The sequence below is a fragment of the Phyllostomus hastatus genome, unplaced genomic scaffold, assembly GCF_019186645.2.
Source record: "Phyllostomus hastatus isolate PE091 unplaced genomic scaffold, TTU_PhHast_1.1 phas_scaffold_317, whole genome shotgun sequence".
NCBI classification, from domain to species: domain Eukaryota; kingdom Metazoa; phylum Chordata; class Mammalia; order Chiroptera; family Phyllostomidae; genus Phyllostomus; species Phyllostomus hastatus.
In genome coordinates this window covers 28160452-28177676 of record NW_025334023.1, presented here as the reverse complement: position 1 = coordinate 28177676, position 17225 = coordinate 28160452, and the positions used below count along the sequence as shown (strand labels likewise).

General features: G+C 35.9%; 1 protein-coding gene across 2 annotated transcripts in view; it reads right to left on the bottom strand.

The window, feature by feature from the left end:
* The window catches only part of DYNC2H1 (dynein cytoplasmic 2 heavy chain 1), a 325256-nt gene that overhangs the window by 79521 nt on the left and 228510 nt on the right, over nucleotides 1-17225 (bottom strand). For both annotated transcript variants that reach the window (XM_045817992.1, XM_045817993.1), the window contains one exon: nucleotides 4498-4614. In XM_045817992.1, coding sequence (XP_045673948.1) covers nucleotides 4498-4614 — 117 coding nt within the window. The remainder of the gene's footprint in view (nucleotides 1-4497; nucleotides 4615-17225) is intronic.

The following is a 17225-nucleotide window of genomic DNA, read 5'->3' as shown; positions in this document are numbered from 1 at the left end:
CACTGCTTACTTCTCAGGTTCAGTTTTAAATAGGTCTTTTCTCTTTTCCTTTATAACAGCACCTGTCCTTCCACAGCATTTGAAATAATTTTAATAGTATTTTTATTTCCTTATTTTCTTGTTTAAGAAATATCTCTCTTACAAACTCAATGTAAACTCTGCAGAGTGGGTACTGTGACTATTCTGCACACAACACAATCCCTAGCATAAATCTGCTGAAATAAACTAGGTGCTCAATTAAGATATTTTGAATGTATGACTGATTAGTAAATAATTATATAAATAATAAAAGCAATCTGCTTAGAAAAGGGGTAAATGAAGAAGTGGTCATTATAAATCTTTGTACCATCAATAAAAGTAAAATGAATATTTAACAGAGAATGCTCACATATGCCATACACAATACAAAGGTTTTACATACATTAAATCACTTAATCCTTATGAGATGCCAATGAAGCAAATACTACCATTATCCCTATTTTATAGGAAATAGAACTGAGGCACAGGGAAGTTGAGTAATTTTTCCTAAGTCACATAGCTAGTATGTACTAGGGCTAGGATTTAAACCCAGCAGTCTGGCTCTAGAAGTCACATTCTCATACTATTATGTTATATCAGTAATGCACATTAAAAATATTTAACTGTAGTGTCGCAGGTTCGATTCCCAGTCAGGGTACATGCCTGGGTTGCAGGCCATGACCCCCAGCAACCGCACATTGATGTTTCTCTATCTCTATCTCCCTCCTTTCCCTAAAAATAAATAAATAAAATCTTTAAAAAAATATTTAACTGTCAGGTCCCCTACCAGATGACCCAAGTAACACCCATTCAGAGGAGAAGTTGGCTGTATCTAAGTGAAATGGCCGTGGACATAAAAACCAGCTGCATATCAGCTTTGGCTAAACAATTTTTTATGAAGTCTCTAAACAAATTCACTTCAATCTACTCACCAGAAAAAATGTAAATTTTCCATCTAGTGGGAACTTTTAGCAAACTGTATTTACTAGATCTTTGAGCAGGAATTAAAAGTAGTTATGCCCTAATATTGACATTATACACCATGGCAAATAATCTCATAATTCAAATATGTTACTTTTATATTAACATGTTGTATGTGGGAAACATATTTATACGTTTTACATTGACTGGTAGTAGAGCGCGTGATAAAAACTACCCGCAAACAATGTGTTAAAATATAACTTCATAAACTATAAATTTCACTTTAGGAAAGAAAATTATAATCTTTTTCAATTAGAAATTCATTAACTCTTAAGTTGCTTTGTATAAAGAAATAACTAGTAAATAGGAAATAAAGAAAAAGTAATTTTTCAACAGATTACTAAAAGGAGGCTCATGTACTAAGCTAAAGATGAAAATAGGAGCTAGACTGATCCTTTCTAACATGTATCATTTCTGTAAAACTACACATTAAATATTTTGTGAGCTTATTAAGGGCAGAGCAAGAATGTACTCATATTTATCACCACAGTGTTTGTAATGTATAGCTCTGCAAGTTATAAAGTGATATTTGTGTTAGACTAGTAAGAATTTTTTAAAGTTATCCCACTGAACAGAGAGGAAGGTAAGTCTAGAGGAAATCACAAGAACAGATACAAATGTTAAAAAGTAGCTGGCATGTTAAAAACAACAAAAACCCCAGCAAATATTCGGTGTAGAAAAACATGAAACATTTGGTACGGAGAAGTCAGAATGGGTACAGGCAGCCAGTCTGGGATGAGGCCACCAATGCCCACGCTAATGAGTTGGCATTTTATTTTATTCCTAAGTAACCAAGTGAATTTTCAAAAAGGTGAATTATATAATTTAGAAAGAAATTAAGAATATGGAATATGAACTCAGAAGTGTGGATCCCAGGTTTAATCCGAGGTTACCCATCTATCTTTAGCAGAAATAATAAAAGCCAAATGAGCCACATGCCAATGGTTTGAACCTTGCCTTTGATTCTTCATTTTAGGTTGGGATTCCTGCTTTCCTTCTCCTCTATGTGGCCCTTTAGAATGATGACTCAATTCAAGAGTTTACTGAGCTTATAAATGGGGCTTTATATGACCTCATATGACCTTAATATGAGCGTATAAATAGGACTCATAAACATGAACCCAAGGAACTTCCCCTGAAATAAAATCTTTCAACATCCTATACACTTTAATCAGTACTTCTGCCCCCAAATTACTTCCATGTTCCTATGGTATTTTACTCTAACCAGGCACCCTCCTTTTTCCTTTGTGTGTAGGAACTGAGGAGTGAGCAGTAATGGACTACAGAGAGCTAGTAATGGACTATATTTCTACATCCCAAATGAGAAAAATGAGGAGTGGAAAAATAAAAAAGATAGAGAATTAATGAGTTTCTACTATTGGGTTGGATTTTAGGAGGCAAATAATTTATATAGATATAAATATATATATATATATCTGAAGTCCCTCCTGTGGTTTTCTTCACCTAATAACAGAAAAAAATTCTCCAGAGTTACAAAGAAAGTATCTGCATGTTTTGGCAAAGTGGGTAGGAGTGAAAGGGATTGGGCAACAATAAAATATAATGGGTATGATGGAGAGAACCAGGTACAGCAAGAAAGACTAAACTACATATTCCAGAAACCATCACACAGTGGGAAAAGTCAACTTCAGGAACTTTAGGAATTGCCCAAATTTAAAAGAATACAGTCCAAGGAAAGTGAGTTAGTAGATGAGCACATACTCAGCAACATGAGGTGTCCCTTGCAACTTCACAAATGCTCATTAAAAAGGCAAGATTCAGCACAGGACACTTTGGTATACTGAATATTTTAAATGGAAGGAATATGAGAAACCACAGGTGCAGAAAGAACTCTCTTTACCTTCTGTGAGGCACATCATAAGACCCTCATCTGTTTGATGTGCCCACTCTATGGCCCGAACAAGGACCATTCTTTTCTCTGAAGATAGAGGGGTGTGCTGAGAGGAATCTAAACAAGCGGGCCTTGCTAAGTTCTACCCACTTTACTCCCTTTAGCTTATACCTCCTTTGGCCTTCATGTTTTCCACAACTTTGCATGCTTCATCAAACCTGGCATAAAAATGCTCAGGTTTAACCACTTGTTTGAGTCTTCATTTCTTTATGAAAGGTCTCATGTTACATAAAATTTGTATTAAATAAATCTGTATGCTTTTCTCTTGTTAATCTGTTTTTTGTAACAGAGAACCATCTGAGAATCCAAATGTGTAGAAGAAAAAGACATTGCTCCTCCTTCACAGTAGAAAATAGTATCACTAGATTTCTTGTGAAATATATAGACAGAAGTTTCACCTTAAAGCCTAATGTGAGATAAAAATAACCAATGAAAATTCAGAAGTAATGATAGAAAAAATTACAAGAAAATTAAAGTGACAAAATCCTGTAGCAGACTTCAATCTCATAATTCAGAAGGAAGGAAAGCTATCAATAGATACCTGGGCTACATCTCTAAAACTTAAGATGAGATCTATGCAACCATTAGGATTACTTTTACAATGGGTTTTGCTATTTAGTAAAGGATAAATTCAGTCAATTATTGAAATCATTCAATTTCTATCTTATTGTCCAAATGAAGACTTTGAAAATTTTATATTATTATTCTCAGAATAGCTGTATTATATAATATGCATACATGTGACTATGTATGTGCTTATATATGTAGACAGATTTTAAGAATTCCATGGAAAATCATCAAAAAATTAAAAATAGCCAATGTTATATTAAAAAAAAGTTTCCGACTGTTACAAGAAGCTGATTCCTGACAAGGAGAATATTACCCAAATATCAAGAAAAAAAATGCTAAAGGAGAGAAATGAACAGTTGTGTAAATTTGGTTATTACTTGAAAATAAGCAAAGATTGGTTTAAAAAAAGAGTGGTTAAAGAATAATAACTTTAATATGAATTGGTTTGAACCATGGAAATCAAAGCCATAACTTCATGGTCAGAAATCTGGCAGAGGCACTTTTATAATATTACTAAACATATGAATTATAAAGTTATATTTTTTAATTCCATAGAATAACAATAGAAACAGTAACCGTAATATCCTAATGGCTTTGCCTACTGAGCAAACAACTATTCTATTATCTACAAAATACCTATTCTACAATATAAAAACAAGTTGAATCCAGCTGATAAATTGTTATTTTCCTTAGCACTTTCACTCCATGGACATACTCCACCTTTAATCAGTCACTGACTTTATAGAAAGGAGAGAAGGCAAGGTGTGAGCAAAATCGGTGGCAGGCACCGGAGATGACACAGCACGTGCCAGGACAAGATAAACTGGACCGGTGACACTGCTGCTTGGACTGGTCTACTTCTATTACTGTTACTTCCTCCATCTCATTCCAGGACCTTGTGTATGTTCCGAACAGAACAATGAAAAGTTTTACCAACATGGACAATTGTAGATAAAACTGTAAAAAAAGGATAGGAAGCAAAAAGGGAAAAATCAGAAGGATATACCACTACTAACCTGGTTTAGTTTCTTCCAGAGATTGAGGACAGGAGAAAGTTCATTAGACCAGATTTCTCTATCAAATTTGCAACCAGCTGTTACTGATCTGCCCAAGATTCTCAACTGTGAAATAACCTGAATGAACAAAATAAATAACAATAAATGAAAATACCTTCAGTCAAATTGAAACAGCATAGGTACAAAAAGAGCTATATTTATTTTTAAAAAATAAAGACAAAATATAAATTTTAATTCCATTATATCTGCTCAATTGGTTTAATATTTTAATGATTTATTTAAGCAGTTAAATAACAAAATAACCTAAAAACAGTATGGAGGCTCCTCAAAAAATTAAGAATAAAGTTACCATATGACCCAGCAACCCTTCTTCTGGGTTATTACCACCAAATTTTGAAAACATTTATTTGCAGACATATGCACCCCTCAGTTCACTGCAGCATTATCCATGGTGGCCAAGACATGGACACAATCATAGTGTCCTTTGATGAATGACTGGATAAAGAAGATATGATACATAAGATGAAATACTGTCGTTTGTGACAACAGGGATGAATCTTGAGAATATCATGCTCAGCAAAAAAAGTCAGACAGAAAAAGGCAAGAACCATATAATTTCATTCATATGTGGGATATAAAACTAACAGCAACAAACAAATAAAACAAACAAATAAAAACTTATAGACACAGACAACAGCATGGTGGTGATCAGAGGAAAGAGGGACAGGGCAGTACAGGGTAAAGGGGGTCAAATACATGGTGATGGAAGATTATTTGACTTTGGCTGGTGGGCACATAATGCAATATACAAATGATGTGTCACAGAATTGTACACTTGAAAGCTATATATTGGTAATTTTATTAACCAATGTCACTCCAATAAGTTTAATTAAAAAAAAAATATATATATATATAATAATGATTCTTATTTGAAATGCTGTTTCTTTAGCCAGAAGCTCTAATTATCCATTAATAACCTCTTAGTGTCTCTATTCGTTTATTTCTGAAATCCAATTTTTTTCAGTTTGATTGGTTTAATTTCACAATTTCAAAATGTTGGTAAATTAAAGACAGTTTTTTGTAAAAGATAAAATGACAGGAAAGATAGTAAATATAACACACTGTATAAAACAGTAAAACAATTTTAAATAATAACTGGTTCGATAAAACACCGAAAACTATACATTTTAAAGCTCTATATTAATTTGGTGTCATCTTCATATTTCCCCTACAATTAAGACTTAAATGAAAGAAGTATAGATCAATTAGTTAAAACGAGGCAAGGAAACAATTATTCCCTATTTAGGGCTTTAGTTTCTGTAACTTCCTTATCATTGGCTATTTTTATCACATACTCAAAATCAATTCACTCACATTTTCTTTTATAAAATAGTGTTTAATGATTTCTATTTCAATAGCATTAATAAACCTTCTTAATACTTTGCTAAGAATGATCCAGAATATTACCAAGTATGCCAAATATTTCATTGTATATATTGGGGAATGTACATAAAAACCAGTGATGTGTCCATTGATTATTCATAAATATGTCAACTAAATATTAAAACTGTGCTCTTGCATGGCTTATCTGACATAAAATAAACCCCCAAAACTATGGGCATATGTTTTTCTAAACTAGTATCTAAAATATCAACATTTGCAGCACATTGACTAGCCCTTTTCTATTGTACTTTTTCAAAGATGTTGGTTGTTTTTCTTCTTTAACAGATTGGACTATATTTCATATTTTGTTGGGTTCTTGTATTATTAAAGTTTGTAATAAAATAAGGGCCATAAATCTTTCTAAATGAATGCACTACTTAACTGTTAAAAAACCACAATCATGCTGTTAAACTCAGACACTTCTAGTTTTTGATTGATTCTCTAATCTTGAAAAAACTGTGGTACTGATACAGTGTTTCATTTTCTTTGTTTTTCTGATGAATTATTTTCATTTGCTCTAGCTGAACCCTAAAACAGCACCTAATTTATCAGTTTTGCTAGACCACAAAATATCACTAGTTGGTAGTCAGAAGTAGTGCTATTTTAACTCTAGCAACATTTTCTATCGCTTATTTGTGTTTTAAATATGTCAAATACGACAGAAAAAGTTAAGAATCCAAGAGATATCTGCAGGAAAAAAGTTTTAAATACTTTTTATATATGATGTTAAAAGCTATTATAAAATGTTTGCCAGCCCAGAAAAGCTCATGTTTTCTAATTTAGAAAAATAGCATTTGAGGCTGCTTTTCTTAATAATAGTGTCATAAATAATAAATAAAAATAAATAATAAAAACATTTTTATAATGAGGATAAGAGCTATTAACATAGCAATGGACCATCTTTTGTTTTTAAAAACCTACACATTTATCTTTTTTACAAAGCACAGATAATAAAATGTTTTTCCATTATTCATGTACTTAACAACAGAGATATTTTCTGAGAAATGAATTGTAAGGTAATTTGTACTTGTGTGAACATTATGGAGGGTATTTACATAAATCTAAACAGGACACAAGGCCTGTCCAAGAACAGTCCAACCATTGGTAATATAACAAGAATGGCTTGTGTGACACTGATGTAACCTGGCAGCCAAGGAGAGTAGACTGGAATGCACATGTGTGAACAATGATGACTTCACTGTACTAGTCAGTAGGGGCAACAGATGCCATTGAGTGAGCACGTGTACTGTATGGCCATCGCATCCAAAATGAGCGAGTAGAACAACAAATCTGCATGAAATTTTGTGTTATGTTCGAACATTTCTCTGCAAAAACTACTCGGACAATTCAGAAGGCCACAGCTATGGGCAACTGGTGATTGACAACTTTATCACTACATGCCTGCTCATGCATCACATCTCAAGCAGTTTTTTGGTGAAACATCAAATCTCCCAGGTGACTCAGCCCACCTAATAGCCAAGATTTGTCACTCTGTGACTTCTGGCTTTTCCCAAAACTAAAATCACGTTTGTAAGGGAAGAGATTTCAGACTATCAATGAGATTCAGGAAAATAGGATGGGGCAGCTGATAGCAATTGGGAGAACTGTGTGAGGTCCCAAGGTGCCTACTTTGAAGGGGACTAAAGTGACTTTGTCCTATATAAACTGTTTCTTGTATCTTCTTCAATAAATGTCCCTAGTTTTCACTGTATGGCTGGATACTTTCTGGATAGACTTTAGTATGTGTACATGTATATGTATGTTTGTATATGTCAAACTTTAACAACTCACATACTCTAAACATGTGCAATTTACTTAATGTCAATTAATTTCAAAAAAGCTATAAAAACTGGAGGAAATTGTTAAGACAAAGTAGTTTACAAAAGAACCATGAAAATGGAAAAGTGGGCTTTAGGGCCAATAAAACCACTCGTTATCCTGGTGAAAAAATGTAAAAAAAAGCTGGTATGGCTACTGAACATCCCAGCAATGGTTTTTCTCACTCTCATCACTGGTGTTAGCTCAGGGTGCTGTCCAGGAACCAGAACTTGCTTCAGATGCTATTGCCTCCAAAACAAGCAAGGAAACCAACTCCTTTGACTCACTAAGTTCCAATTCACAGGCTGGTGCTGGTGCCTGTCATGGCTGTGCTCTAACTGTGACCATGATCGCAGTGTGTCTGTCATTTTCAACACCTACCATGGCAGTCACATGCCCCCCAAGAATGTTTTTGAGAGAAGCACTAAAAGGGGTCTATGTTTTGAGTGACAAGGTCAAGAAAACACCTAAGTATCTATCACATTTATTTAAAGTTTGTAAAATTAATTTCACTATGAACATTTTCAAAAATAAACAAAAATTTTATTAGAATACTTTCAAAGGTACATGAAGATATTTCAGATTCCACCGTAGTCAAGATTGTCCCATATTTGCTTCTTCCATCCTTAATTTACTTACTTTTATTTCATTACTCCTTAAGTCTTTTAAGACAAATCCCAGACCACATGTGATTTCACTCTTACATACTATGTATCTCAAAAAAATGAATATAACCACATGCCATTATTTCACCTAACAAAATTAATAAAAATTCATTTGTGTAATAAAATACCCATTCCATAATTAAACTTACCATGTGGTCTCAACATTTGTTTGCCTTGGACTGTTTGAATCGGTACCCACAGAAAGGGCATGCAGTTATTATATACTTTAAGTCTCTTTAATGTAGTTTCCCTATCCCTACCCTTTCTTGTTCACATGCCCTTTACCCTGCTGATAAAACTGAGTCAGTCATCTTGGAGAACGTCCCACAGTTAAAATCCAGTGGTGTTGTTCAATTTGTTCTTTTCCCCTTTCTCCCAGTTTTCTGTTGAGATAGCAATTCTAAAGGTTTGATTACGTTCAGGTTCTTTTTATTTTTTTTGAGGGGGAGGACACTTAGTCCCTTTAGTGGTCACCAATGTTCATTCTCTCTCTCTTTCTTATTGTAGTTACATACAATATTATATTACTTTCTGGTATCACCAATATTCTCTCTTTCACCTTTTAAAGTATACTTGACATTCAATATTATATTAGTTTCAGGTATACAAACATAGTGATTTAACATTCACATTTCTCATGACGCAATCACCACGGTAAATCTAGTATTCATCTGTCACCAGGTTTGAGTTTTTTAAAAATACATCTGGAAAGTGTACTTTACATGACCTCACATCAGGAGGCACAGAGTGCGTGAATGCCTCCTTTTTGAGATACACATTGATCATTGGGTAAGAGTCATAACAGTTGATCTTTCTCTTGAATATTTTTCCATCAATCTTCCATCAAATAATTTTAATCTGTGATAACTCTATGAATTGATTACTTTACTGGAATTTTAAAAGAGTGACTTTTCAAATTCTGTCATTCCTTCTGTATTTGGTATTTAAAATTAATTAATAAAAAACTTTCAAGATCTGAGATGGCAATGGGGTAGGTAGGAGGAAGTTACGCCACCTCCTTCCAGGACAAAACTGGAATTACAACTAAATTATAGAATAATCAGCCTGAATAACCAACTGAAGACTAGCTGAACAGAAGTCTTACAACCAAGGATTTAAAGAAGAAACCAAGTCAGAACTGGTAGGAAGGGTGAAGACACAGAAAGGACTGGCTCTGCACCCCAGTGAAGCCGTAGAGAATCCAAAGAGATACCTCAGCTGCAAAGGTCACTCCCCCCTGAGTTGTGTGGGGTCTCAATCACACCCAGGGCTCCACAGCTCAGTGCACAAGAGCTGAAAAGAGGAGCCCACAAAACAACTGGCTGTGAAAATCAGCAAGAAGTCTGTCTGCTGGGGGTAAAACAGGAGTCTGACAGAAGCATAGGTACCCTCTTACAGGAGAATTAAAGGTATGGAGCAGACTGGATCTGTATGAGGAGAGACAGGGTTTTATGACTTAGGAGAAAGGGCTGAAGGGACAGCTACCAGGATCCCTGCGTTAAGTCTCTCCACCACACCACTCACAAACACAAATTTTCCTGGGTCAGGACCTCCCCCTCCATTGGGCATTAGCCTGGAGGAATGCACTAGTAACTCTAGTCTCCCAAGTCCCCACCTACAAAGGTGTAGGCTGGCTGTAGCCAGCCTGGGCTCCCAGTGAAACCTTTGCTGGAAGCCTCTCAAGGAGATCCAGGCAGACTAAAGGAGAGACTAAGTTGTGAGACTCTAGGGCAGGGGTCCTTTTCCCCTCACACACCCACCCACTGCCACTGTTCCTGTGCAGAGCCATCTCTGCACACCACCAAAACCCGGTCGGCTTGCATCTGATGAACTCTGCCAGTCTCACCCTGAAGGCTCTATGAGACCCCACTCCACTACAAAGAACAGAGGGCACCTGGAGGGTGGCAGCTGGTCTTGGTGTACCCTGAGAATTTTGCTGAATGGCCTCAGATCCAGCAATGGCGCTGGGTTTAAATCTTCATCAATCTACTGAACACTACTCACTCCTACTTGGTGCCTCACTAAGAAACTACATTGTGCAGCTTGTGTAGCCCCACAGTCTCTTTCAGTGACTGAGCCTAACAGGCAGTGGGCAGGCCAAGGCAAATCTCAGACTGCCTTAAGCTTTTTTTGCTGGCCTGTCCCTAAGCTCAGGGCTGGTGGAAGCCAGCTTTCACGTGCACATTGGCCATACCCACACCCACCCAGGCCAAGCAAAAGAAGACACAAACTGTGGATTGCTTTGTAGACCAGGGCCAATCACAGGCAGTGCCTGATATTGATCTGCACCAGAGTCATTTGCAAAAGGCCCCAGAACCAATATACCCAGTGGTGGACTTCAGACCAAAGCACAGTACGGCCAAGTAGCTCCACAAGTGGCACACCCAAAAAGACCTTGGCAGCACTGGACCCTGCTGGGGCAATTCCACTTCATGGGGTCAGCATCTATACTGTGGTTGGGGTTGATCCTAGTAGCCAGCTAGCCTAGGAGTAAACCCTACCCACAGATGCCTCAACAACAATCAAGATTCAATTACAACAGAAGGGTTCATATACCCCACATGATGGACATTCTGGGAGCACCTAGCTCAAGTGATTAGAAAGACTGAGCTATGGAGCCCCACAATGTACCTAACTACATAAGGTCCCTTATACCAAGACTGAGGGACACAGCAGATAACACACAGAAATAAATACATAGAGGCAGCCAAAATGGGGATACAAAGAAACGTCTCAAATAAAACAATAAGAGAAATGCCCAGGAAAAGTACAAAATAAAGTGGAGGCTAGAAATCTACCAGATATAGAGTTTGAAACAATGGTTATAAGGATTTTAAAGGAAATTAGAGAAAGAATGAATGACCTTAGTGAGAACTTAAAGCGATAGTAGGCATTAAAAAAGGACACAGAACCTGGCTGGTGTGGCTCAGTGGATTTAGTGCTGGCCTGTGAACCACAGGGTTGCCGTTTAGATCCCTAATGGGGGTACATGCCTGGGTTGTAGACCAGGTTCCCTAGTAGGGGGCACACAAGAGGCAAGTACACATTGATGTTTCTCTCCCTCTCTCTCCTTCCCTCACCCACTGTCTACACTAGATATACACTAAAATCTTAAAAAAAGGACACTGAAAACACAAAAGAAACAATCATAAATGAAGGATACAATAATTGAAATGGAAAATACACCATAATGAATCAAGAGTGGGTCAGATAAAGCAGAGAACTAAATCAGCAATTTGAAAGACAAGGTGGCAGAGAACACCTAATTGGAGCAACATAAAGAAAAAAGAATTAACAAAAATAAAGTATAGTTTAAGAACTCTGGGACAATACCTAGCAAAACAACATTCACATCATAGAAGCAACCAGAAAGAGAAGAGAGAGAAAAAAGGACTGCGACCCTATTTAAAGAAATAATGGCTGAAACTTCCCTAACCTGGTGAATAAAAAAGACACACACAAATCCAGAAAGTGCAGAATTTCAAACAAGGTAAACCCAAAGAGGTCCACACCAAGATACCCCATAATTAAAATGGCAAGGGTTAAAGACTAAAAAAAGAATCTTAAAAGCAGCAAAAGAAAGACAGTTTCCTACATAGGAATTCCCATGAAACAGCTGATTTTTTTCAACAGAAATATTTCAGATCAGAAGGAATTAACAAAAAATATTTAAAGTGATAAAAAGCTAGGACCTACAACCAAGACTACTTGACCTAGCAAGGCTATCAGTTAAAAATGATAAAGAACCCTGGACAGTGTGGCTTAATTGGTTGGGCATTGTCCCATAAACTGAAAGGTTGTAGTTCAGTCCCTGGTCAGGGCACATGCCTAGGTTGTGGTTTCAGTCCTGGTTGGAGCACATTTGAGGGACAACCAATCAATGTTTCTCTCTAACATTGATGTTTCTCTTCCTCTCTCTCTCCTTCTCCTCCCTCTCTAAAATCAATAAACATGTCCTCTAGTGAGGGTAAAAAAGTAAAACAAAACAAAATAAACTGAAATTAAAAATAAAATAAAATAAGAAACAACTTTGCAAATAAGACAAAGCTATATCACTTTATTACAACCAAGCCAGTATTATAAGAAATGTTAAAGGGGCTTTTATTGAAAAAAGGGGGGAAAAAGAGACAAATATAGTTATAAAGAATAAAATGGCGCTGTCTGGCATAGCTCAGTGGATTGAGTGCGGGCTGTAAACCAAAGTGTCGCAGGTTCGATTCCCAGTCAGGCCACATACCTGGGTTGCAGGCCATGGCCCCCAGCAACCACACACTGATGTTTCTCTTTCTCTTTCTCTCTCCCTTCCCTCTCTAAAAATAAATAAATAAAATCTTAAAAAAAAGAAAAAGAGAAATTCTAAAATGAATAGATAATAGATAATAAAAAAAATAAAATGGCAATAAATTCGTACCTATCAATAATCACTTTAGTCTAAATGGCTTAGATGCTCCAATCAAAAGACACCGGGTAACTGAATGGATAAGAAGACCCACGTACACACTGTCTACCACAGAGCCACCTCAGAACAAAAGACACAAACAGACGGAAAGTAAAGTAATGGGAAAAAATTTTCATTTAAATCGGAATGAGAAAAAAAGGCTAGGGTAGCAATACTTATATCAGACAACACAGACTTTAAAACAAAGGTTATAATAAAAGACAAAGATGGACACTACATAATAATAAAGGGATCACTCCAACAATAAAATATAACCCTTGTAAATATTTATGCACCCAACACAGGTGACCTAAATATATAGAGCAAATCTTGATGGACCTAAAGGGAGAGATCAACAGAAATATAGTCATAGTTGGGGATTTCAACACACCATTGACTTCAATAGATGGATCTTCCAGACAGGAAATAAACAAGGAAACAGCAGCCTTAAATGACACACTAAATTAAATGGAATTAATTGATCTTTCAGAGCATTTCACCCCAAAACAGCAGAATATACATTCTTTTTAAGTATGTGTAGAATATTTTCTAGGATAGAACACATGTTAGGACATCAAACAAATCTCAATAAAATTAATAAGACTAAAATCATATCAAGCATATTCTACAGCCATAATGATATGAAACTAGAAATCAATTATAAGAAAAGAAACTAAAAAACACACCAACACATTAAGGCTAAATAACATGTTATTAAACAATGAATGCATTAACAATTAGATAAAGAGGAACTCAAAAGATAACTTGAGACAAATGAAAACAAAAACTCAAACACTCCTAATCTATGGGATACAGTGACAAGAAACCTAAGAGAAAAATTCACATTACAGGCATGCCTTAACAAACAAGGAAAATGTCAAATTAACAATCACATCTTACACCTAAAACAACCAGAAAAAGAAAAACAATGGCCAAAGAAGAAGAAAGAAAACAATAAAGATTAGAGCACAAATAAACAAAATAGAATCTAAAATAACAATACAAAAGATCAGTGAAACCAAGAGCTGATTCTCTGAAAAGATAAACAAAATGGATAAACCTTTAACCACTCATCAAGAAAATAGAGGGAGGTCAGGGGGTTTTCGGGGTTGGGTGAAAAAGGCAAAGTAATTAATTAAACAGAAAAACTTACAGACACAGGTAATAGCATAGTGATTAAGAGGTGGGGAGGTGGATGGGGGAGGTAGAAGAGAAAATAAATGGAGCTAAATGGTGATGAAAAGACACCTGACGGGATGGTAAACACACAGCACAATATACAGTTGATGTATAAGAGAACTCTACACCTAAAACCTATATAATGTTGTTAACCATGTCACCTCAATAAATTCAATTAAAACCAAAAACAAAAAAACTAACAAAGTGAAGCATAATCTCACTTCAGGGAGGTCAACTGATTTACCAGGAACCACATAACAAGCCAGTAAGTATAAATAATGACAGAAACAGCAGGATGCTTCAATTAACATAGAGAGAGAACCCAAGTAAAATCAGAAATGAAAAAGAAGTGGTAACAGCTGACACCACTGTACAAAGGATTATGAGAAAATATTAAGAATAACTATATGCCCCAAAACTGGATGATCTGGAAGAAAAGGATAAATTCCTCGAAAGGAACAATCTTCCAAACCTGAATCGAGAAGAAAAAGAAAATCTGAAAAGGATTATTATTACAGCTAATGAAATTGAAGCAATAATCAAAACACTTTCCACTAACCAAAGTCCTGGACCTGATAGCTTCATAAGTGAATTTTACCAAACATTCAAAAAAGAACTAAGATATCCTTTTCAAACGACACCCAAAAATTCAAGAGGAGGGAAGACTTTCAAGCTCATTTTATGAAGCCAGCTTTATCCTAATATCAAAACCAGATAAAGACACTACAAAGAAAATTATAAGCCAATATCCCCAATCCTAAAAAATCCTCAACACAATATTAGAGAACAAAATTTAGCAGTGCTTGAAAAAGGTCACCATGACCAGGTGGGATTTATTCCTAGGATGCAACGTGGGTACAATATCCACAAATCAATTAATGTGATACAACACAAATTAATGGATAAAATCATATGATCATATCAATAGTTGCAGAAAAAGTATCTGACAATATGAATCACCCAGTTTTGATAAAAACTCTCAGCAAAATGGAAATAGAGGGAACATACCTCAACATAATAAGGGTCATAATGTGACAAACCCACAGCTAACACCATACTCAAGGAGAAAAACTAAAGGTGTCTCTCTTTACATCAGGAACAAAATAGGGATTGTAGGAGACCGTTCTGCATGGCATGGGCCCAGCCCCCACTCAGAGATGCACAGGACCCACGCCCACAGATAAGTTCTCCCATGGGGAATCAGGCTTGCAATGTGTCTATGCCTCTTTGAGTCTTGCTCTTGCTAAAAAACTCCCTCACCCTGAATTGAGGACATTTACTGCAAAGTAACTTCCTAAAATACATGCTAAACCTTCCAAGGATGAGTGTAACCAGCTCAACCACTTTTGTCTTTTCATTTGCAAATATCCCTCTTCTGTGATGTGATTAGCGGCACTGGCTCCTTTGTTTTCTGTAAAAGGTAACCAGTTAAAGCCAACCTGTGTGTGGTAAATCAGGACCATCATGTAATGAGACCAGAGATAGAAATAAAGGCCTGTCATGGCAGAGGCTGCAGCTTTTGCTCCCCTTGAGAGAAAAGCCATGCTGTCCCTTTTCCTCCACTAGACTCAGTAGTCCATGTGAATGTCTTATTTCATCCATAATGACATGGACACTGCGGGCTGGTGTCTGCATCAGGGATACTCACTTTCACCACTCTGATTCAACATAGTGCTGGAAGTCCTAGTCACAGCAATTAGACAGGGGGAAGAAGAAAGAAAAAAAGGCAATCTATTGAAAAGGAAGAAGTAAAACTGTCATCATTTGTAGATGACATGATAACTCTATATAGAGAATGTAAGGATGCTATGGAAAATACTAATAAAAGAATTCAGTTAAGTAGCAAGATACAAAATAAATATTCAAAAATTGGCTGCATTTTTTACACCAATAATGAACTATAAGAAAGGGAAATTTAAAAAAGAAATCCCATTTACAATCACAACAAAAAAGAAATAAAATCCCTAGGAATAAATTTAACCAAGGAGATAAAAGACTTGTAACTGAAAAAACATAAGATGCTGAAGATACAAATAAATATAATCATAAACCATGTTCATGGATAGGAAGAATTAACATCATTAAAATGTCCCTACTACCCAAAGCAATCAAGATTCAACATAATTACTATCAAATTACCAATGGAATATTTCACAGAACTAGAACAAATAATCCAAAAATCTACTTGGAACCACAAGTCTCCAAATAGCTACAGCCATATTACAAAGAGGAAAAAAGTTGAAGGTAAACTGCTACTTGATATCAAAATATACTACAAAGCCATAGTAATGAACACAGCATGGTAATGGCTAAAAACAGACATATACACCAATGGAACAGAATACAGCCCAGAAATAAACCCATGCCTATATGGACAACTAATATTTGACAGAGGATGGAAGAATATACAATGGGATAAAAACAATCTATGCAATAAATGGTGCTGTAAAAATTGGACAGATAATTGCAAAAAATAAAAGTAGACTACCTTCTTATACTATATACAATAATAAACTCAAAATGGATTAAAGACTTAAGTATAAGACTTGAAATCATAAAACTGTTAGAAGAAAGAAAATCTCTGACATTTCTCATAGCAGTATTTTTCTTGTCAGGCAAGGGGGACAAAGGAAAAAATAAACAAATGGGACTACCTCAAATAAAGATGTTTTTACACAGCAAAGGAAACCATCAACAAAAGAAATGAGAGGCAACTAATCGATGTTTCTCTCCCTCTCTTTCTCCCCTCCCCTTCTCCTCTCTCTGAAAATCAATAAAGATGCCAGCAGAGTGATCTAGTTATTACCATGGTTCACTCACATGTCTCAACATTATAAATTCCCCTTTACCTCCACAACCTCCTGGACTCATATCCCCTCGCCCTCTCCATTGTGCTTCAGCTACACTGGTTTCTTTTTTTTTTTAAGATTTTATTTATTTATTTTTAGAGAGGGAAGGGAGGGAGATAGAGAGAGAAACATCAATGTGTGGTTGCTGGCTGTGTGTGTGACTGGGAATCGAACCTGAGACACTTTGGTTCGGAGCCCATGCTCAATCCACTGAGCTATGCCAGCCAGGGCTACACTGGTTTCATTGCTGTCCCTCCAATCAAAAAGCAGGGATGGCTCATAAATATAGCAAAAGATATTCAATATTATTAATAACTAAAATGCAAATTAATATCA